This window comes from Stegostoma tigrinum, chromosome 37, assembly GCF_030684315.1.
Source record: "Stegostoma tigrinum isolate sSteTig4 chromosome 37, sSteTig4.hap1, whole genome shotgun sequence".
In the NCBI taxonomy this organism is placed as follows: Eukaryota; Metazoa; Chordata; class Chondrichthyes; order Orectolobiformes; family Stegostomatidae; genus Stegostoma; species Stegostoma tigrinum.
The window spans coordinates 4,523,891-4,545,772 of record NC_081390.1 but is presented as its reverse complement, the minus strand read 5'-3'; the positions used below and the strand labels follow the sequence as shown (position 1 = coordinate 4,545,772).

The 21,882-nt window shown below is 46.2% G+C and overlaps 1 protein-coding gene across 1 annotated transcript in view; it reads left to right on the top strand.

Moving 5' to 3' along the window:
• The window catches only part of LOC125467437 (carbohydrate sulfotransferase 3-like), a 92,503-nt gene extending 78,443 nt beyond the window's left edge, over positions 1 to 14,060 (top strand). Inside the window, exons 2-3 of the mRNA XM_059640262.1 lie at positions 7,238 to 7,506; positions 12,839 to 14,060. Coding sequence (XP_059496245.1) covers positions 7,421 to 7,506; positions 12,839 to 14,060 — 1,308 coding nt within the window. The 5' untranslated portion in view covers positions 7,238 to 7,420. The remainder of the gene's footprint in view (positions 1 to 7,237; positions 7,507 to 12,838) is intronic.
• The last annotated feature ends 7,822 nt before the right edge of the window (positions 14,061 to 21,882 follow it).

The window sequence follows — 21,882 nt, the reverse complement described above, 5'->3', positions numbered from 1 at the left end:
TTGTGTATATTCCAGACTGGGATAGAGAGATTCTTTATCAATAGAAGAATCAAGGTTCCTGATTATACATAGGAAAATGAATGTGTGGAATATCAGATCAGCCACGATCCGAGGGAATGGTGGAGTCAGCTTGAGGGGCCGAATGGCCTACTCCTGCGCCTATTTTTATGGCCTCATAAATTCTTCCAAATTTGAAATTAAAAAAATCTAGAATTAAGAATCTAATGATAACCATGGAACCATTTTCGATTGTCAGAAAAGCCGGTCTGGTTCACTAATGTACTTCAGGGAAGGAAACTGCCATCCTTACCTGGTCTGGCCTACATGTGACTCCAGACCTACAGCAATGTGATTGGCTCCTAACTGTGCTCAGGGCAATTAGGGATGGGGCAATAAATGCTGGCCTGGCCAGTGATGCCCATGCCCTGTGAATAAGTAAGAAAAGGAAAAGCAGAGTAATTACAACAAACTTCATTTGTTAGACCGTGCATATTTTTGGACTCCATATTATAATATGGAGTATGGAAGCAGAGGTCTAAGTGCAACAGAGATGTACAATAAAGAGACCAGGAGTGAACAGTCAAAACTATCTGGAAATATCTATTAACATGGGCTGTCATTTCTGAAGTAGAGAAGGCTAGTGAGTCATTGTTGAGTCAACCAGCATTCTTAAAAGTAACAGTTCTTAAAATTATGATCAGGTTGGATCGGGTAGATGTGGTGAAGATATTTCCTGTTGCACAAGTTAAGTGAGCAGGGCTGGGAGAAGCATAAATACTAGAACAGAGCAGTTAGGGCTGAATGGCCTGTTTCTGTCCTGTAAATTTCATGGAATTACATGAGCACCTGCAAAATTACTTGAAAAGTTGGGTTTTAATCAGGGCTTTATTAAGATGGGTGAACTACAGAGCGCAGGATTTCTGTCATGGGTTGGGATCCCAAAGTCAGGGTCAACTGGCCTCTTTGTGATCTTCATAAATGACTTGGATGAGGAAGTGAAACGGTGGGTTAGTAAGTTTGCCGATGACACGAAGGTTGGTGGAGTTGTGGACAGCGTGGAGGGCTGTTGTAGGTTGCAAGGGGACATTGATAGGATGCAGAGTTGGGCAAAGAAGTGACAGAGAGAATTCAACCCGGAAAAGTGTGAAGTGATTCATTTTGAAAGGTTGAATTTGAATACAGAATGCAAGGTTAATGACAGGATTCTGACAGTGTCGAGGAACAGAGGGGTCTTGGGGTCCACGTCCACAGATCCCTCAAAGTTGCCACCCAAGTTGATAGGGTTATTAAGAAGGTGTTTGGTGTGTTGGCTTTCACTGGCAGGGGAGTTGAGTTTAAGAGCCGTGAGGTTATCAGGCAGCTCTGTAAAACCCTCATTCCATGTACAAACCACTCTCTGTGTAAAACCCTCATTTTGGGAAGGATGTGGAAGCTTTAGAGAGCGTGTAGAGGAGATTTATCAGGAAGCTGCCAGGAATGAAGGGCAGGTCTTGTGAGGAAAGGTTGGCTGGAGTAAAGAAGAATGAGAAGTGACTTGCTAAAAGTGTACAAGATGATGAGAGGCACAGAGTGGATAACCAGAGCCTTTTTTCCAGGGCGGAAATGGCTATCATGAGGGGACATAATTTTAAGTTGATTGGAGGAAGGTATAAGGGAGATACAGAGGAAGGTTCTTTACACAGAGAGTGGTGGGTGTATGGAATGTGCTGCTGGCAGTCATAGTGGAGTCAGATACATTAGAGACATTGAAGCAACTCTTGGAATAGCACATGGATGACAGTAAAAGGTAGGGTATGCAGGGTGGTTTGATCTTCGAGTAAGATACTAGGTCGTCACAACATTGTGGGCTGAAGGTCCTGTACTGTGCTGCATTGTTCAATGTTCTTATGTTCTAAGTGGGGGCCCTGACCTCTGCATCATGCCAGCGGCAGTCATAGAGTCATAGGGCATGGTAGCAGATCCTTCAATCCAACACATCTGCACCAACCAGATATCCCAATCCGACTTAGTCCCATATCCTTCTAAACCCTTCCTATTGGTTAATTCTGTGCCTTGGCCAGTTGTTGGCCATAAGGCCAGTCAGCCCATCGCGTCTGCTGCGCCATTCAGTGAGATCATGGCCGGTCTGTGCAGCCTCAGCTCCATGTTTACTGCCTTGTCCCCATTACCCTGGCTCCCTGGCTGATTAAATATCTTGGCCAGAGGGCACCAGCCCACCCAATTAAGAAACAGGAGGCTCAGCCAGCATCTCTCCAGTGATGACCCCTGCCCTGCCTGAGAAACATACCCTCCACCAAAGCCTACAACACCAGGCCCCTCTCCCCTCCCTGGGCTGATGCGGGCCATGCCTTCCTCTGAGCCTGACGATGGACGCACCTTCTGAAGGTGGGTGAAAGGGTGGGGTTCCAGTGCAGTGAAAGGTGCCCCTCCCCCAGCTTGGGACCTGCCTGGTAAATTACAGTCAGTCCTGGAAAGGAACGTTAAGCTACCTCTCGTGAACTCAACTATCTGCTGCTCGTTGACAATTGGTTGACCCACCTCCACTTGGCTTTCCTTCCATTTGTGGGGCATTGGGATGGTGTTGGCAAACCAGTTACACTGGATGATGCTGCCAGCTTGGCCACTTGCCCACCTCAGCTCCTACACCCCCCTTGGCCTCCAAGAGACTTGCCCAAAGGCCCAACGACGTTTCTCGAAGGAGTTTCAGTCAATTTCAGTTCCATCCCTCGCAATGGGGCAAGGAAGGAGAACTGGGAAGTGGGTCGGTAAGAGTGCTCCAGAGGCTAAGGAGGGGGTTTTTAAAAATTCTTGCGTGAGGAACGGGCATCGCTGGCTGGGTCAGTATTTATTACTTGTCCATAGGTGCCCTTGAGAAGGTGGTGGTGCGCTGCTCTCTTGAACCTTCTTGAACTACAGAGCGCAGGATTTCTATCATGGTTTGGGATCCCAAAGTCAGGGTCAACTCGCCTCTTTGTGATCCTTATAAATGACTTGGATGAGGAAGTGGAACGGTGGGTTAGTAAGTTTGCCGATGACACGAAGGTTGGTGGAGTTTTGGACAGCGTGGAGGGCTGTTGTAGGTTGCAAGGTGACATTGATAGGATAACAAGGTGTGAAGCTGGATGAACACAGCAGGCCAAGCAGCATCTCAGGAGCACAAAAGCTGATGTTTTGGGCCTAGACCCTTCATCAGAGAGGGGGATGGGGAGAAGGTACTGGAATAAATAGGGAGAGAGGGGGAGGCAGACCGAAGATAGAGAAAAGAAGATAGGTGGAGAGGAGAGTATAGGTGGGGAGGTAGGGAGGGGATAGGTCAGTCCGGGGAAGACGGACAGGTCAAGGAGGTGGGATGAGATTAGTAGGTAGGAGATGGAGGTGCGGCTTGGGGTGGGAGGAAGAGATGGGTGAGAGGAAGAACAGGTTAGGGAGACAGAGACAGGCTGGACTGGTTTTGGGATGCAGTGGGTGGAGGGGATGAGCTGGGCTGGTTTTGTGATGCAGTGGGGGGAGGGGACGAACTGGGCTGGTTTTGGGATGCGGTGAGGGAAGGGGAGATTTTGAGGCTGGTGAAGTCCACATTGATACCATTGGGCTTCAGGGTTCCCAAGCGGAATATGAGTTGCTGTTTCTGCAACCTTCGGGTGGCATCCTTGTGGCACTGAAGGAGGCCCTACCTCTCCACCGATACTCTCCTCTCCACCTATCTTCTTTTCTCTCTATCTTCGGTCCGCCTCCCCCTCTCTCCCTATTTATTCCAGAACCCGCTCCCCATCCCCCTCTCTGATGAAGGGTCTAGGCCCGAAATGTCAGCTTTTGTGCTCCTAAGATGCTGCTTGGCCTGCTGTGTTCATTCAGCTCCACACTTTGTTATCTTGCATTCTCCAGCATCTGCAGTTCCCATTATCTCTTATCATTGATAGGGTGCAGAGCTGGGCAAAGAAGTGACAGATAGAATTCAACCCAGAAAAGTGTGAAGTGATTCATTTTGAAAGGTTGAATTTGAATACAGAATGCAAGGTTAATGACAGGATTCTGACAGTGTCGAGGAACTGAGGGGTCTTGGGGTCCACATCCACAGATTCCTCAAAGTTGCCACCCACGTTGATAGGGTTAATATGAAGGTGTTTGGTGTGTTGGCTTTCACTGGGAGGGGAGTTGAGTTTAAGAGCCGTGAGGTTATCAGGCAGCTCAGTAAAACCCTCATTCCATGTACGAACCATTCTCTGTGTAAAACCCTCATTTTGGGAAGGATGTGGAAGCTTTAATAAAAAGTATTCTTTTACTGAAGAAGGGTCTAGGCCCGATCCGTCAGCCTTCCTGCTCCTCTGATGCTGCTTGGCCTGCTGTGTTCATCCAGCTCTATACTCTGCCCATTCGTAGATCCTTCTTCCACATTTTAAATTGCATTCTTCAGAGTATGTTCGACATCAAATTAAAACCACTATTTGGGAGCAATCTTGAGTTTCCTGGTGTTTTATTCTGTTAAACTGCACTATATAAATTGATTAAAAGCAAAACACTACGGATGTTAAAAATCTGAAACAAAAATCAAGATTTAAGGAGAAACGCATCATTTATAGAGTCATAGAGTCATACAGCATGGAAACAGACCCCTTGGTCCAACCAGTCCATGCTGATCATGTTGCCAAACTAAACTAGTCCCAACTGCCTGTGCTTGGCCCATATCCCTCCAAACTTTTCCTATTCATGATCTTGTCCAAATGTCTTTTGACTGTTGTAACTATACCCTCATCCACCACTTCCTCAGGCAGCTCACTCCACGTACGAACCACTCTCTATGTAAAAAGTTTGCCCCCACGTCCTTTTTAAATCTTTCTTCCCTTATCTTAAAAATACACCCTGTAGTTTTGAACTTCCTCACCTAGGGAAAAGAGTCTTACTCTCGCCTTATCCATGACCCTCGTGATTTTATAAACCTCTACAAGGTCACCCCTCAACCTCCGACTCTAGTGAAAAAGTTTGCTGTCTTTCCAGAGATAACGAGGTGTGGAGCTGGATGAACACAGCAGGCCAAGCAGCATCAGAGGGGCAGGCCTTTCTGGTCTGGACCCTTCTTCAGAAATGGGGGAGGGGAAGGGGATTCAGAAATAAATAGAGAGAGAGAAGGGGAGGCGGATGGAGGATGGATAAAGGAGCAGATAGGTGTAGAGGAGACGGACAGGTGAAGGAGGCAGGGATGGAACCAGTAAAGGTGAGGGTAGGTGGGGAGTTAGGATGGGGTTGGCCAGTCAATGGAAGACGGACAGGCTATTGAGGTGGGGATGAGGCTGGCAGGTAGGAGGTGGAGTGGGGCTCGAGTTGGGAGAAGTGGATAGGTGGGAGAAAGGACGGACAAGTTAGGGAGGCGGGGACGAGCTGGGCTGGTTTTGGGATGCGGTTGGTGGAGGGGAAATTTTGCTTGTCAAGTCTACAATGATACCGTTGGGCTGCAGGGTTCCCAAGTGAAAAATGAAGTGCTGTTCCTGTCTATTCAGTCTTTCTGGTCTTTTTTATGTCTCAAACCCTCCATTTCTGCTGCAATTTGCTGTTTTTGCTAAATTGAAGTGTTTTGTAGTGGGAACAACTTGAGAGAGCAAATTAAAGAGCATTTCACAAAACCTCGCAACATTGCAGTGTATAATTAAGTGTACTCAGGAATCTGGCATTTTATAGTCAAGTTGCTAAACCTAATGGGATCACTTTGGCCTGCAAATGGGCAATCTATCATGGCCAATCCATCCAGCCTGTGCACTTGTGGATGTGGGAGGAAACGGGAGCGCCCAAAGGAAACCCACGCAGACATGGGGAGGATGTGCAAACTCCACACAGACAGTTGCAAGGCTCATTTATAGAAATGTCATAAAATAATCGGTTAATCATTATCATAAAGCGACTGCATTTTGTATCATGATGTAACAGGGACATCAGCAGTCATGTGTAAGCCTGAGAAGAGAGAAGGGTCTATCTGTGCGAGAGCGATGTACTGACCACAAAGTCACTCGTGGGTAGAGGGAAACCTCCCAATCCAGAAATTACAGCAGTTACCTAAAATGAGATCCAAACTATATTCAGCTTAGAGCCAAGCCTACCAGAGTGTTCCACGTCTTGCCTGATGGTCAGACAGATTCTGACTGAGCACTTTCTGGAAGTTTCCCTGAGATACTTCAGGAAGAGAAGTACCTATCCAGGCAATGTTTCTTTTTAATTACGGTTTTGCGTTCAGTGTGCGACATCAGCACAGAATCTCTGCACTGTGGCAGCAGGCCATTCGGCCCATCGAGTTCACACTGCACTGCTGAAGAGCAACCTATCCAGACCCACCCCTGTCCCCCATCCTTGTCACCCCACATTTGCCATGGCTAATCCACCTGGCCTGTGTACCCCTGGGCACTATGGGCAATCTACCCTAACCTCCCATTTCTGAACTGTGGGAGGAAACTGGAGCGCCCGGAGGAAACCCACACAGACACGGGGAGAATGTGCAAACTGCGCACGGACAGTCGCCCGAGGGTGGGATCAAACCCGGCACCCTGGCGCTGTGAGGCAGCAGTGTTAACCACTGAGCCACTGCGTCAGCCAGCATGGTGGGGTGGGGGGGAGGGGGGGTTCGGTGGGGGGTGGGGGGGTGAGGAATTACAATCAAAAGACTGCCATCAAGTTCTTTGTGAATTATACCAGTTGATCATGACTGGTCTTGATCCAGCTTGTTTTGGCAAGTACAGTGCTGCTGTAATTTTATAATTAAATAGACAAAAGAGAGAAAGACAGAGCTTTTAAACAGGAGAGTGGACATAACTGTCAATCCTCTAATCTTGGCCTTGTGCCCGCAGGAATTAAAGATTTAAAGTCTCCTGAGCAACTGCTGAAAATCACGACAGGGTGGGGTTGGGGTTGGGGAATGAAGGGGCAAACAGCATGTAGTTTTTGTTTTAAATTCCTGCATCCCTTTCTAAGTCTGAGACCTTGTCACCCATAAGCTCCAGGAACTAGGGAAGAAAAATAGCCAGCCGATCATTATCTGGCGATGACGAGGTGTTGGGAATGATCGATGGCTGGGTGACTGGCAGGGAGGGCCAGATGTGCATCAAGTAACCAATCGTGTGTGGCTGGATGGAGAGATTAGAGGGTGAAGGTTGTGTTTCGGGAAACTTCAGTGTTGGCATCTGGATGTAAGTGCCCAGCTAGTGCTCCGGCATCCGCAGAATGCTAACTCTGCTTCCCTGTGTTCACTCTGCAGTACAGCGTGCTGTCATCGGAAAGTGGGAGAAGCTGATGTGACAGATGCCTCCACTGGTCGACTGGCATTTCCCTGGCACTGAAGCTGGCATTACAGAATCGCTGACAGACAACTGAAGACCTGGGTACACAGGGGCTCCCTGTGTAGTGATCATACAGGACAGCAGACTCACAGCCAGTAGCAATGAGAATGAGGAGCAAATATGCAATTATTCTGTTTTTTGTTGCTGCTCTTGTGATCATTGAGAAAGAAAATAATATCATTTCAAGGTAAATCGTTTTCCCATCCCTTTATATACTCTACATCTCATGTAATGGTATGGGTTGGTCTGAACTAGAACAGGAACAGAAGTTGCCAGGAAAGATCAGCTGGTCTGGCAGCATCTGAGAAGAGAAGGTCTACTTTGATCAAGGGTCACTGGACCTGAAACATTATTTCTGATTTTTCCTCACAGATGCTGCCAGACCTGCTGAGCTTTTCCAGCAACTTCTGCCTTTGTCCCTGATTTACAGAATCCACATTTCTTCTGGTTTTTATTTAGCCTGAACTGGATTGGCCGCATAAATACTGTGTCGACACAAACAGATCAGAGGTGGGAATTCTGCAGTGAGTAAATCACCTCCTGACTCCTCAGTCCCTGTCCACAAGAACAGTTGAGGAAAGTTTGTCATGGTTGTAAACAGCCCTCAGTCAGGTTATGGGGGCTAGCCTTCTGTCAGGGGTTCCTGGCACACAGAGTCAAGGTCAGCCTCCAAAACAAGTCCAGGGGCTTGGATGGTCAGTCAGCTTTTAGAGCAGTCAGTGTCAGGATGCTCTCTAGATACGCGGTGAGCAACTAAGAAGCAGGCAAGCCACAACTCATCTTGGGCCTTTCTGCTCTGTTGTGGGCTGTTTACCCGTTTGGAAAAGAAGGAGAGGTAGGAGTTACAGGAGATGAATGTAGGTGGCACAGCTGTTGCAGTAGGTGGAGATTTGTCCTGAACAAAGTGAGTGGGCAGCACAGGGTCAGAGGGTGGGATCGAGCGAGGGAAAATGTTCCTGGTAATAGGGAGGGTGGGAGACCATGAGGCTTGGTGGGAGGTGGGCATGTTGGCAGAGTGAGTGTGAGGTATGGTGGCAGTTACGCTGGCGAAGTGGAGAAGGTCATTGGCATTCTTCCTACAGTGTTGGCCATTTCCAACCTGACCCAGGTTACAGCCTTGTACCAGGCTGACAAGATGTTTTTGCGGCTCCTGAAGGAAGAGGCTCCTGCCTCTGCACCCCTCCGTCTGCCATGACTTCCAGGTTCTTGCCCGCAGAGCATGGCAACAACCTTGCCTTCTTTCTCATGTCTGAGCCAAATGTCAGGAAGCATGTGGTGCAGACTGGGACCAACAGGACCCTGTCCAGGTCCACAATGGTCTTTTAAAGATGGCACTGGTGCCGGGGATGCTGGTTCATTCCAAGATATCTTGACCGTGGTATATTATTCCAGGTTACAGCGGCAGAATGAGGCTAGAGTAACTCAACGGGCTTGCCGTAATGGTGGGTAGATAGCCAGTGAGGTGAGTCTGGGAAGATAAGAGATAATTGGCTAGGCTTTGCAGAGAGAAACCCTTCATGAAACTTGGCAAAGTTGACGCTTTGTAAAAGCAGCAAGATGCAGCCCCATGTCTCGGATTATGAAGTCTCCCATAGCCACCTTATGGAACTGGCTTGCTCCCTTGCAGAAACAGTACACTATTTACCATCCCAGGATTTATTCTGCATTCCTTCTTCTGGTTTGAGCTACTCTGAAGCGACTCCATTTGTCATCTTTCAGTCACCATCCATCCTTGCTGTCCATTAAATCGCCCTGTGGTCTATAACTTTATTCCTCACTGTCAATCACAAAGTTTTGATCAATTGTTAATCATGGATCCCAATGTTTCAGTCTTCATCTTTGATAATAAACATAAAGAAGAGCCCTTGTACTGACCCATGTGGGCTATCACATGACCACCTTGTGACCATTACAACATGCTTCCTGGTACTGAGCCTAGATTTGGATCCAATTTGCAGTTGTCCTTCGCATCATTTGAGTTTTTAATTTTTGACCCAGACTGCCTGTGCAACATTGTCAACAGCCTGGTGTAAACACACGTGGACTGCGTTAAAAATCCTGTCAGCATTTATCCTTCGTTATTATCCGTCATGTAGTTTCAGACATCCTGAGGTCATGAAATGAGTTCCAAACACAATTCCTTATTTTAGTCCGATGACATGTACAAAAAAAACTGGTGGAAGTGAAATGCTGGAGTAAACCAATTTGATGGCAGGGTGATGACCTTTGCATTGAGTGACCAGGAGGAGAAAGTAGGATCTGACTGGGTAGCGTTCCTGCCGTCTTCCCAACCAATGCCCAACTTGTGGTGGGTGGGAGTAGAAAGACAACAATGATAATGTCAGCATTAAGGGGCTGGTCATTGACTTCGGGAAATAGAGTGGAGGGTATGTCCCTGTCTGCATCAATCGTGCTGAGGTGGAGATGGTTGAAAGCTTCAAGCTCTTAGTAGTAAATATCACCAACAATTTGTCCTGGTCCATCCACATCGACACTACAGTTAAGAAAGCACATACACACCTCTACATCCTTAGAAGGCTAAGGAAATTCATCATGTCCACAATGATTCTTACCAATTTTTTTAGGTGCATCATAGAAAGCATCCTAACCAGATGCAACGCAGCTCAGCATGGCAACTGCTCTGTCTACGATCACAGCAAACTGCAGAGTGTTGTGACCACAGCCCAGTCCATCACACAAACCAGCCTTCCTTCCACCGAGTCCATCTACACTTCCCGCTGCCTTGGGAAAGCAGCCAACATCATTGAAAGACCCTCCTCCCACCCCAGTTGCATTCTCTTCCACCCTCTTCCATCGGGCAGAGGGTAGAAAAGTTTGAAAGCATGTACCAACAGATTCAAGAACAGCTTCTTCCCTGCTGTTATCAGGCTTATGAGCAGAACTCTCATATATTAGAGTTGATCTTGCTGTGGGGCTTCTCTGTAGCTGTAATGCTATATTCTGCATTCTGTTCTATTACCCTTATGTAATTATGATTTGTCTGGATAACATACAAAACAATAGTTTGCACTGTACTTTGGTAAATGTGACAATAATAAATTACATAAACCGATAGAATGGCAGAGCAGGCTCAAGGGGCCGAACAGCCTACTCCTGTTCCTATTTCTGATGGGCTTAAGGTACAGATCTACCTTGTTCAAATTAGAGGTATAGCAGAATTAAGAGGCTGAATGGTCTAATCCTGTTCCTATCCAAACTGAAACTCATTCCTACTGCTAGTGAGTGAGCCCTTGACATAGACCACACAGATGGGCTATCGGTGACGGAATTGGTTGAAGTAGAATGATGTTAATGAACAAGTCTTGTTTGAAATAGTTTCAGTAAACTGTGACTAAAATAAATTGAATCAAAAGGCTGGGTGCAAGATATGCCCTTGGCATGAGCCTTCCTTGTTCAGATGCCAGTCGACGGGGTGCGGCACATTTCAAACATTTTCTGGTTTTTGTTCAAAGTAATCCCAATCTATCAATTGGTTCCAGGATTAGTACTTGTCTATCAATAGATTCCATTTAGGATACCCATGTGTCCAGAATTTGTTTTCATCCTAATTGGCAAGGCCAGTACCTACTGCCTGTTGCTAGGCAGATTTCTTTATCCTATTTGTATTCAGAGACATGGCTACAGTGGAGAATGCTCAGTCACACCCCTGACTTGTGCCCTGTAGCTGCTGGAAAGGGTTTTGTAGGTGTGGAGATGGATCTTTTCCTACAGGATATCCAGCCTCTGTAATCTTTAATGTCTGTGGAATTCACATAGCAGTTTCTGGTCAGTGCTGTCCCCAGGATGTTGATGGCGGGGAGCTTCCTTGCTGTCATTTGGCTCTCAGTTTGCATATTCTCAAACAAATACAGTCAGATTTGAAAGCACAGGGGCTGAATTACTGCTCGCATAATGAAACCACATTACCGCCTCACTCTCAATGATTCATCATCTATATGTAACAGTTGCAAGTTGCAACAATTGTTCAATCTTTGTTCAAAAGTAAAATGGGAAAGATGGCCAAACCATGGCTTGCAATTAGAACCAAGGAAGTGACATTCAAATTGGCCAACAAAATACAACAGACCTGAGGAGTGGCAACGCTTCAGAATTCAGAAAAGGAAGACAAATGCATTCAATAAGAAAGGGAAAGTAGAGTAAGAGAGTGACCAAGAGGAACACAAGAACCGACTGTAAAAGACAAATATAAATTCTTTACAGTGAGAAACAGTGGAATTTAACATTGGGAACAAAGAAATGGCTGACCAACTAAAGACGTGCTTTGGTTTTGTGCTTACAAGGGAGAGATAAATAGCATACCAAGGGAAGGCAAGATTTAGTGAGACAGAGGAATTGAAGAAAATCAATATTATTTAGGAAATATGGTTGGGGAAATTGATGGAATTGAAGGCAAATTAATTCCCAGGGCCTGGTGATCTATATCCCAGACTACTGGTGGACCAAGAAGTAGCAATGGTGGTTATCATCAAAGGAACAGTTCCTACAGATTGGACAGTACCACATTGTTCTCAGAAACTATCCCGAATGCACTCTATGAATTTGTTATTGTTGTTTCTAACTTTCCAACTTGGTTAACCTAATCAATATGAAGATTAATTATCCATAATTATTGCACTGTTCTTTTTACATGCTCCTATTACTTGTTGATTTGTAGCCTTTCCCATAGACTGACTGTTGTTGGGCGTCTAGCAATGCCTCCTTTCCCATGCTGTTTCTTACCTCTGCCCAGGCGGAGTCTAAATTATCTGCACCTAAATTGACTCACAGCTGTCCTCATTTCATCTCTTATTAACCGTGCTAACTCACCACCTTTCCATCCCTCGCATCCTTTGGAAAGGTCAAATACCCCTGAATGTTAAGTTGCAGTTGTCATCTTGTAACCATGTTTCCAAAATGGCAATGAAATCATATTCATTTACCTCACTCTTCACCATCAGTTTCATCTGCCTTGTTCCAAATGTTTTGTGCACTAAGATACAAAGTTTGTTTCACTTTGCCCGAGTTTCTTGGTGAGATGTGACCTTCACGCATAGAGTCGTAGACATATACAGAGCGCAAACAGATGCTGACCAGATTTCCAAAATTGAGCTCGTCTCACTTGCCTGTTTATTCCACATCCTTTTAAACTTTTCCTATGCATGTACCTGTCCAAATGTCTTTTAAATGTAATTGGACCTCTACCACTTCCTCTGGCAGTTCATTCCACATCAGAACCACCCCCTGGATGAAAAAAACACTTGCCCCTCAGGTCCCTTTTAAACCTTTCTCCTCTCACCTTAAACCTCTGCCCCTCTGTTCATTCCTTTTATTTTCTGGTAACAGCCACTCTCGCTAGCCTGCAATTTTATATTTACCTTTGATTTTCTAATTTTCCACGCAACTGAACCCCCCTCCCCCAGCCCACAACCCCACTGTTCTTCCTGGACAATCAATTAGTTGTGTTCATAAGATCAAACGATTTTATTCTATTGACGCGAAGTTTTGTTTTTCTCCCTCAGGGTTTCTGACAAGTTAACATTGAAATTCCCGCAGGTGGATGTTGTGGGGTTAAACAACACCATTTCAGCCCGGGTGCTGACAGAGAATGACTCGCTACTTGCGAGCACCAGCTCATCTGTCCTGAACTGTGTATTGCCACAGGCTGCCATCAAGTGGGAAGACACACAGGAACGTTCGGGTAGGAAGCACCTGATTCTGATGGCGACGACGAGGACGGGTTCATCCTTTGTGGGCGAGTTCTTCAACCAGAACAGCAACATCTTCTACCTGTTTGAGCCCCTGTGGCACGTAGAGAGGACAGTGACCTTCGAGCCGAAGGGCGCCAATGCGGTGGCCTCATCCATCGTCTACCGCGACGTGGTGCAGCAGCTGATGCTTTGCGACATGTATGTGCTGGAGAACTTCCTACTGCCCATGCCCGATCGCCACGTCACCGCCTTCCTGTTCCGGCGCGGCTCCAGCCGCTCGCTGTGCGAGGGCCCCGTGTGCACGCCACCCAAGCGGGGCTCCAGCGAGCGCTTCCCGTGCCGCCTACGTCGCTGCGGCCTACTCAACATGACGCTGGCGATGCAGGCCTGCTTGCAGAAGCAGCACGTCGCCATGAAAACGGTGCGGCTACGGCAGCTGGAGTTCCTGAGGCCGCTGGTGGAAGACTTCCGCATTGACCTGAGGGTAATCCAGCTGGTGCGTGACCCCCGCGCCGTGCTGGCCTCCCGCATGGTGGCCTTCCCCAGCAAGTACGAGGCCTGGAAGAAGTGGGCCGACCAGGGGGTGGTGCCCGACGACGAGGAGCTCGGCAAACTGCGCGGCAACTGCGAGAACCTGCGAGCGTCGGCTCAGCTAGGCCTCAGTCAGCCCCCTTGGCTCAAGGACCGCTTCATGCTGATGCGGTATGAGGATGTCGCCTTGGAGCCCATGAAGAAAGCGCACGAGATGTACCGCTTCGCCGGCATTCCCATCACCTCGGAGGTGAAAAAGTGGATCTACATCAACACCCAGAGCTCGCCTGGCAGTGACAACCTCTACTCGACACATAAGAACTCCTCGGAGCAGTTTGAGAAGTGGCGGCTCACCCTGCCCTTCAAGATCGCTGAGGTGGTCCAGAAGGTGTGTGAGCCGACCATGAAACTCTTCGGCTACAAACTGGCCAAAGACGCGGAGACCCTGGCAAACCGATCAGCCAGCCTGCTGGAAGAGAGGAGACACTTTGGGGTGGCTTAACCCTGGTGGGCGGGCGGGGCTGGGGGTAGGGGGAGAGTATTTTAAGGGGTGGGGGAGGGTGCGGTTGGTGCAAGTGGGGTTGGAGGGGTGACAGAGGAGAGCCAGGCATCTGCAGCTGCAAACCTGGCTGGAAATTGCTGCATCAACCAACGGCTCACCATTTGCAGACTTTCAGATTCCTTTTTAACCTCCAGAAAGAAGATAATAAGTGCAGGACAAACCCTAGATGTGCAATGGCCCTTTGAAGGCACCCTGCAAGCAGCGAGACAAGTCGCTGGAAGAACAGCTGACAATGGGAACACAGATTTATTAAACACACGCAAAATGAGAGATTTATTTATTAAGGAGAAAAAAGATTATTTTTATGACTTGATTTTATAAAGATTTAGTGTGGTGTTAGAGTAGGGTATGAGACAAGGTTACAGAAAAACCTAAAGCTTGTTTGTATTGAATTTTGCCTTTAGATTGAATTATAGAAGAGGGCTTGAATCCATTTCAGTTTTAAGTTACAGAATATTTTATTAGAATTTTAAGGAGTCTTTTCATCCTAAAATACAATTGGCTTTAGGACTTGAAGATTCTATTTTTGAGATATTGATTTTACATTGGAGTTAAAATTCGAGGGGGTTGCAGTATATGTTTGAGGTTTTAGAGCTACATTTTTGGGATGCCCACCAATGTCGTTTTTCTTTTGCAAGCAGGAATTTCTTTCTAAATGGGAGTAGGTGGGAGTTTCTATGTATCTGAGCAGGATAACTCAGGCATATGTTCTATTTGGACTTTTATATCAGTCTAGATACTATTGTAATCTATGTGGCAGAGCACTCACTGGTCCAAGAATGAATTGGTTACACAGACCCAAAAACAAAATGCTTTGTTTTATTTATTTGAGGCTCCCCTTCATTCTCAGGGTGTACAATAGGTGCCTAGTAGGATGTGACAGGTAACTGGAGGCTTCAAGAAGCAACAAGTGGATACATGTGCTAAGAATTTAACACAACCCTCATGTTACACTCCAAGTATTGGTCCAGGAGCAACAGATCACCATCGGTCAAGAGAATTCCCAACTGAATGTCTCTGGCTGAGCAGTTGTGTTATTTTGAAGAAAAGGCCATACCAGACTCAAAACGTCAACTGTGTTTCTCCAGCATTCCCTGTGCTAGCTATGTTAATCTCTCAGGTATGGGGAACTGTTTCTGGAAATTTATATTGGAAGTGCTAACACTGAGTGGCAATTTTAACCAAACTTGCCCGTCCAGCAAGGAGTTTTGGAGTGACAGTGATACAGAAACATCGTTCTTTACCCGATTTTTAAAAGTGAGAGCTACATTTCACTAGATTCTAGACTTTGCAGCCTGGAGCAAGAGATTGGAATCCCCCCGGCTCTGATGCCCAGTAACACAGGGTGTTGGACACTTCCCCATGGAATTTTGATGCTGCTCTGTCCTTTAAATTATCAGGAGATACCAATGCATTGAAATTGGAATCTGTGCCGTGCCTGAATGTGAAATAGAAAATAGATGATGGCCCTGTTTTGTTTTCATCCATGGAACATGGGAATTCTGGCATGGACAGCATTTGGTGCCCATCCCTAATGATCCTCGGGCTGCTGTGTCCAACCAGTAAGAGTCAACCACATTGCTGTGGGTCTGGAGTCACATGTAGGCCAGACCAGTTAAGGATGGCAGTTTCCTTCCCTGAAGGACATTATTGAATGTCTGGTGTTTTCCTCAATGATGGCCATCTTGAATCCATATAATTTTTTAATTGGATTCAAATTCCCAACATCTGACACCTAAATCACGTCACAGTGGAAAACACTCTTTTTCTTCACAGGCCCTGCTTTAGTGGGTGGAACATAGAACATTGAACAGTACAGTACAGCACAGGCCCTTCGGCCCACTATGTTGTGCTGACCTATTATCCTACTAAGATCAAACTACCCTCCATACTATCATCCATGTTAGGGTGGACTAGCAAAAAGCTGTGGCCATTTCAGAAACTCCACTCTGACAGGCCTTAAGGGAAGCATCATCAAACCACAGCCAATTGGCTAAATCCTTCTGAAGAGATAGGATCTCAGATTTCAAGAAAGGTCCTAAATTGAGAGCCCACTATTCACCCTTGGACCAGTGGAGTTCGCAGCTTATTAGGGAGGAGTGTGTTTTAGTTGCACAGTGCTTCGTCTGTTTAAAGTTATGTTTTGTTTTTATTTTGTTCTCCTTCGGAAATAATCTGTAACTGTTTAAGCCTCTACAGATCTTCATGCCCCACCTCTTATTACAGCACTTTACTCAGAGTGCCTCAAAGCTGTCTGTTTCTGTTTATTTTTTAAAAAAGAAATGTACTTATATTTGACATTGGGAGGGCTTCCTCCTGTGAACTCTGACCTGCTGATCCGACGGTTCCTCGTAAGATGGGGGCCAGGCAGGAGTTTCACGGTATTGTGCTGGGGCAAGTTCACACTCAAAGCTGTCCTCTCTGGAGCCATGTTGTCAGGCTGTGAAACATCTGGTCAACCGTGTGATTGTGGTTTGCCGAACCTGTTGGGTTTGTTTCATTTCTGGTTGAGTGGCTCCTGATAGTCATAGCAACACAAAGCTGAGTCTTCGTTTTTCATCGCTCAAAACTCAGACCCATGCTCGCTGCGAGAGGACACCTGTTTTACCTCATGTTTGTGTTCGCTGTGATTCCTTTACAAGGAGAATTGGAGAGTCACTCTGCAGCTGGCTTGCAGAGTATTCATTTTCGAGCATTCTGTGGATGTAGGAGTCGTGAGGTGAGCCTCTGATACTGTGTTTCTTTGAGCTGTACCTGCCGTTGGGAATAACCTTTGTACCATGGCTAGTAAGTCATTAAACAACTGCTATTTCACTCAACTTGCCTATACTTGCAGCCTTGTTTAACGTCCTGTCCTTCGCTTGCCATTCTTCCTAGCCCAGAGAATTTCCAATCAATTCATAGAATCCCCATGGCGTGGAAGCAGGCAGTTTGGCCCATCGACTCCACCCAGACCCATCCCCTGACCTGATAACCCCACATTTCCCATGGCTCACCCACCTGGCCTGCACATCCCCAGACATAGAACATAGAACATAGAACATAGAACAGTACAGCCCTTCAGCCCACAATGTTGTGCCAACCATTGATCCTCATGTATGCACCCTCAAATTTCTGTGACCATATGCATGTCCAGCAGTCTCTTAAATGACCCCAATGACCTTGCTTCCACAACTGCTGCTGGCAACGCATTCCATGCTCTCACAACTCTCTGTGTAAAGAACCCGCCTCTGACATCCCCTCTATACTTTCCACCAACCAGCTTAAAACTATGACCCCTCGTGCGAGCCATTTCTGCCCCGGGAAATAGTCTCTGGCTATCAACTCTATCTATGCCTCTCATTATCTTGTATACCTCAATTAGGTCCCCTCTCCTCCTCCTTTTCTCCAATGAAAAGAGACCGAGCTCAGTCAACCTCTCTTCATAAGATAAGCCCTCCAGTCCAGGCAGCATCCTGGTAAACCTCCTCTGAACCCTCTCCAAAGCATCCACATCTTTCCTATAATACGGCGACCAGAACTGGACGCAGTATTCCAAGTGCGGTCTAACCAAAGTTTTATAGAGCTGCAACAAGCTCTCACGACTCTTAAACTCAGTCCCCCTGTTAATGAAAGCCAAAACACCATATGCTTTCTTAACAACCCTGTCCACTTGGGTGGCCATTTTAAGGGATCTATGTATCTGCACACCAAGATCCCTCTGTTCCTCCACACTGCCAAGAATCCTATCCTTAATCCTGTACTCAGCTTTCAAATTCGACCTTCCAAAATGCATCACCTCGCATTTATCCAGGTTGAACTCCATCTGCCACCTCTCAGCCCATCTCTGCATCCTGTCAATGTCCCGCTGCAGCCTACAACAGCCCTCTATACTGTCAACGACACCTCCGACCTTTCTGTCATCTGCAAACTTGCTGACCCATCCTTCAATCCCCTCACCCAAGTCATTAATAAAAATTACAAACAGTAGAGGCCCAAGGACAGAGCCCTGTGGAACCCTACTCACCACTGACTTCCAGGCAGAATATTTTCCTTCTACTACCACTCGCTGTCTTCTGTTGGCCAGCCAATTCTGTATCCAAGCAGCTAAGTTCCCCTGTATCCCATTCCTCCTGACCTTCTGAAAGAGCCTACCATGGGGAACCTTATCAAATGCCTTACTGAAGTCCATATACACCACATCCACAGCTCGACCCTCATCAACTTTTCTAGTCACATCCTCAAAGAACTCGATAAGGTTTGTGAGGCATGACCTACCCCTCACAAAGCCATGTTGACTGTATTTGATCAAGCCATGCTCTTCCAGATGGTCATAAATCCTATCCCTCAGAATCCTTTCTAACACCTTGCAGACAACAGACGTGAGACTTACTGGTCTGTAATTGCCGGGGATTTCCCTATTTCCTTTCTTGAAGAGAGGAATTACATTTGCCTCTCTCCAGTCCTCAGGTACGACTCCAGTGGAGAGCAAGGATGCAAAGATCTTCGCAAGTGGCGAAGCAATTGCATTTCTCGCTTCCCAAAGCAGCCGAGGACAAATCTGGTCCGGGCCTGGCGACACATGATGTGCAATTTAGCATGGCCAATCCACCTTAACCTGCACACCTTTGGATTGTGGTAGGAAACTAGAGCACCCGGAGGGAGGCCACACAGACGCAGGGAGAATGTGCAAGCTCCACACAGACAGTTGCCTGAGGCTGGATTCGAACCCAGGTCCCTGGCGCTGTGAGTCAGCAGTGCTAAACACAATCTCAATTGAACTCTCAAGTACTCATCCTGTGGGCTAATGGATACAGTGGTACCTCCTGTGAGATATATAACAGTTTGTGGTTGAGCTCCATGTCAGTATCAGTCTAAGGGAGGTAGTGCAGTGCTAACGTCACTAGACGAGCAATCCAGAAGCCCCAGTCAATGTTCAGGGGAGCATGAGCTCCAATGGCCAGTAGTGAATTTTAATTCAGTAAAAATCAGGAAAAAGAGCCATTGAGAGTAGAGGCAGCCTTGTGACCACTGTCAATTGTTGTTGAAAACCTTCCTGGTCCAAACTATCCAGTGGGAAGGGAAGTCTGCTGTTGTTACCTGGTCTGGCCTACACGTGACTCCAGACTCACACCAGCGAGGTTCACTCCCAATTGCCACCTGGGCAATTAGGAATGGGCAATAATCACTGCCCTGGTCAGCAATGCCCGCATCATGTGGATGAATGAAACAACGATCTCTACACACTGGAAGGCGACTCTGGCACAGTGATAATGTCAGTGGATTAGCGATCCAAAAGCCCAGGCTCATATTCCGGGGATTTGGAAATCTGTCACAAAACTACGTCTGGTTTGTTTCGTCGCTCTTCAGGGAAAGATCTAATTTGGCCCAAATGTGACTCCTGACCCATAATAATGTAGCTCACTCTTAATTGCCTGTTGAAGTGACCCAAAAGCCAATCTATTGAAGGGCAACGGGGAATGAGTGACAGCTGCCAACTTTGCCCTCATTGTATGCAAGATTTTTTTTAAAAGAAGAGCTTTTAAACTGGAATCTAAGACATGAATTTGTGATTGCCTGTTTCCAATGGAGGAAGCCGCATGCTGTGGAAATGTTGATAGAATCTTGTCAATTAATTCCATAGCAAACTACTTCGGGTGGTTTGAGAGGCTGACTGGAGTGGTGCTGTTAATCTTTCAACTGCTTTGAGAAAAGTTACTTTTCTTGTAGTACCACCTTACAGATCGCAACTGTATCAGTCTCATAAGCAGAGCTGAATTGCCACTGTATCATTAAAGGGAAGGGGGCAGACAGGCTCTGTTCTTGGTACCACCTACTTCAGTTTCTTGAAATCAACCTGTTAAGAGATGTTACTGCTCACCTCTGGAACAAAAAGGGACTCAAACCCAGGCCTCATGGTCCAGGGGAAGGGACACTACCACTGTGCCACATGCACCCGACTTTGCCAGTTTACTTCAGGGAAGTTAACGGCTTTGAGCACTTCGAATGAGAATCTGTTCCATGTGGTGGTGAATTAGAGTTGCAAAAAAATTTGCTGAAGATTTGCTAATGTTGTGCTTGCATCTACCAGCCCAGTTGAATATACCGCATCACTTCACACATTATCTTCCCTGTTAGCCATAGTTCCAGTCTAGAGGTATTCCAAATAGTGGGATTCCATTCATCATTCGATTCTTTTCAACCTCTTCAACCACAAACCCAATCTTCTCTGAAACTTCTTCAATGTGCCAATGTCTTTTTAAAAGTAGGTGCACCTGGGTAGTGCTCAGTATTCCTGAGTCAAGATTCATACACAGTCCAAACAATGAAGCTAATTGTCAAATTGTTCCATCAATGGTCAGTGTGGTACTATAAGCAAAAATTAAATTGACAAGAACGTGAATTTTTTTCTATATTCTTCTAAAAACTTGTCGCTGATATGGCCAACAATTATTGCCTGTCGTTAACTTCCCTTAAGAGCAATTGAGTCAGACATATTGCTGTGGGCCTGGAGTTACGTATGACCAAATAATGATGGCATATTTCCTTCTCTAAAGGGTATTAAGAGGGCTTCTGTAACAATCAGTGATAGCTATGGACATCATCATTGAGACTAACTTCAATTCCAGATTTGACAATCAAATTCAAATTTTATCAGCTTTTATGATTTGAACTTGTTTTCTCAGAGAATCGTGCCAGAATTACTGCTTTAGGATCATTACCTCTACACTGATCTTACCCCAACTTGCCATTCAATAATCAGCATTCTCTTCTCATACCGTAGAAATAGTTACGCACAAAAGCTGAAGCTGCTGGAAAAGCTCAATAGGCCTGGCAGCATCTGTGAACAGAAATCAGTGATAGCGTTTTGGGTCCAGTGACCCTTTCTCAGAATGGACTGGACTCAAAATGTCAACTCTGATTTCTCTTCACAGATGCTGCCAGACCTGCTGAACATTTACAGCAACTTGTGTACTTGTTCCTGATTTACAGCATCTGCAGTTCTTTCAGGTTTTATTTGTTGTAAATTGTTGTTCCCTTTAAGATTTTGTATTCTTGCAGTTGATTCCTGATGAGTGCAAAATGAAATGCTTGGCCCATATGTCGCTCTTTTTCCAGCAATACTCAAGATATGGGAATTTTTGGATTTGTCAGTCAACGCAAATCAATTGATGTAATTCAAAATGAACCAAAATGGCTGAGTCCCCACATGCCACACCAAAAGGCATGCAGCGGATTGGCCATCCCATTGCCACTGCAATCATATTCCTGTTTCTGGGTTTATTGGGGATATCAATAATGCTTCAACATATTCCAGGAGATTTCATCACAGGACCTTCTACCCTACCCACCTGCCACTTTTTTGCTCAACACATCTATGAGCCCCATCCTATACTAATATTGGTTGAGGTTTGGCCGTCAGCTTCCTCTTCCAGTGTTTTTAATAACTTATAAATGAATGTGTGTCAAGGAAACAGAAATAGACGCACTCACTCTTAATGATTTTTGTTTGACCCTGAGTTGGTTCGGTGCTTGGAAGATCAATCTTCAATGCCGGGGGCTCCATTCCTGGACCGTTGGAAACCATTGGGTCATCAGGGCAGATCTGACATCCACATGCAGGTGAGCATCTCATAAATATTTGATAGCCAATGCACATTGATATCATTCGGATTCCAACACTATTTTAAACCTCAAACAGCGAGCCCTGGTGCTCAATACAGTACAGGATTTTTGCAAAACTTGCATCAGGGACCAGGAGAAGTGAAACATTTTTAGATGT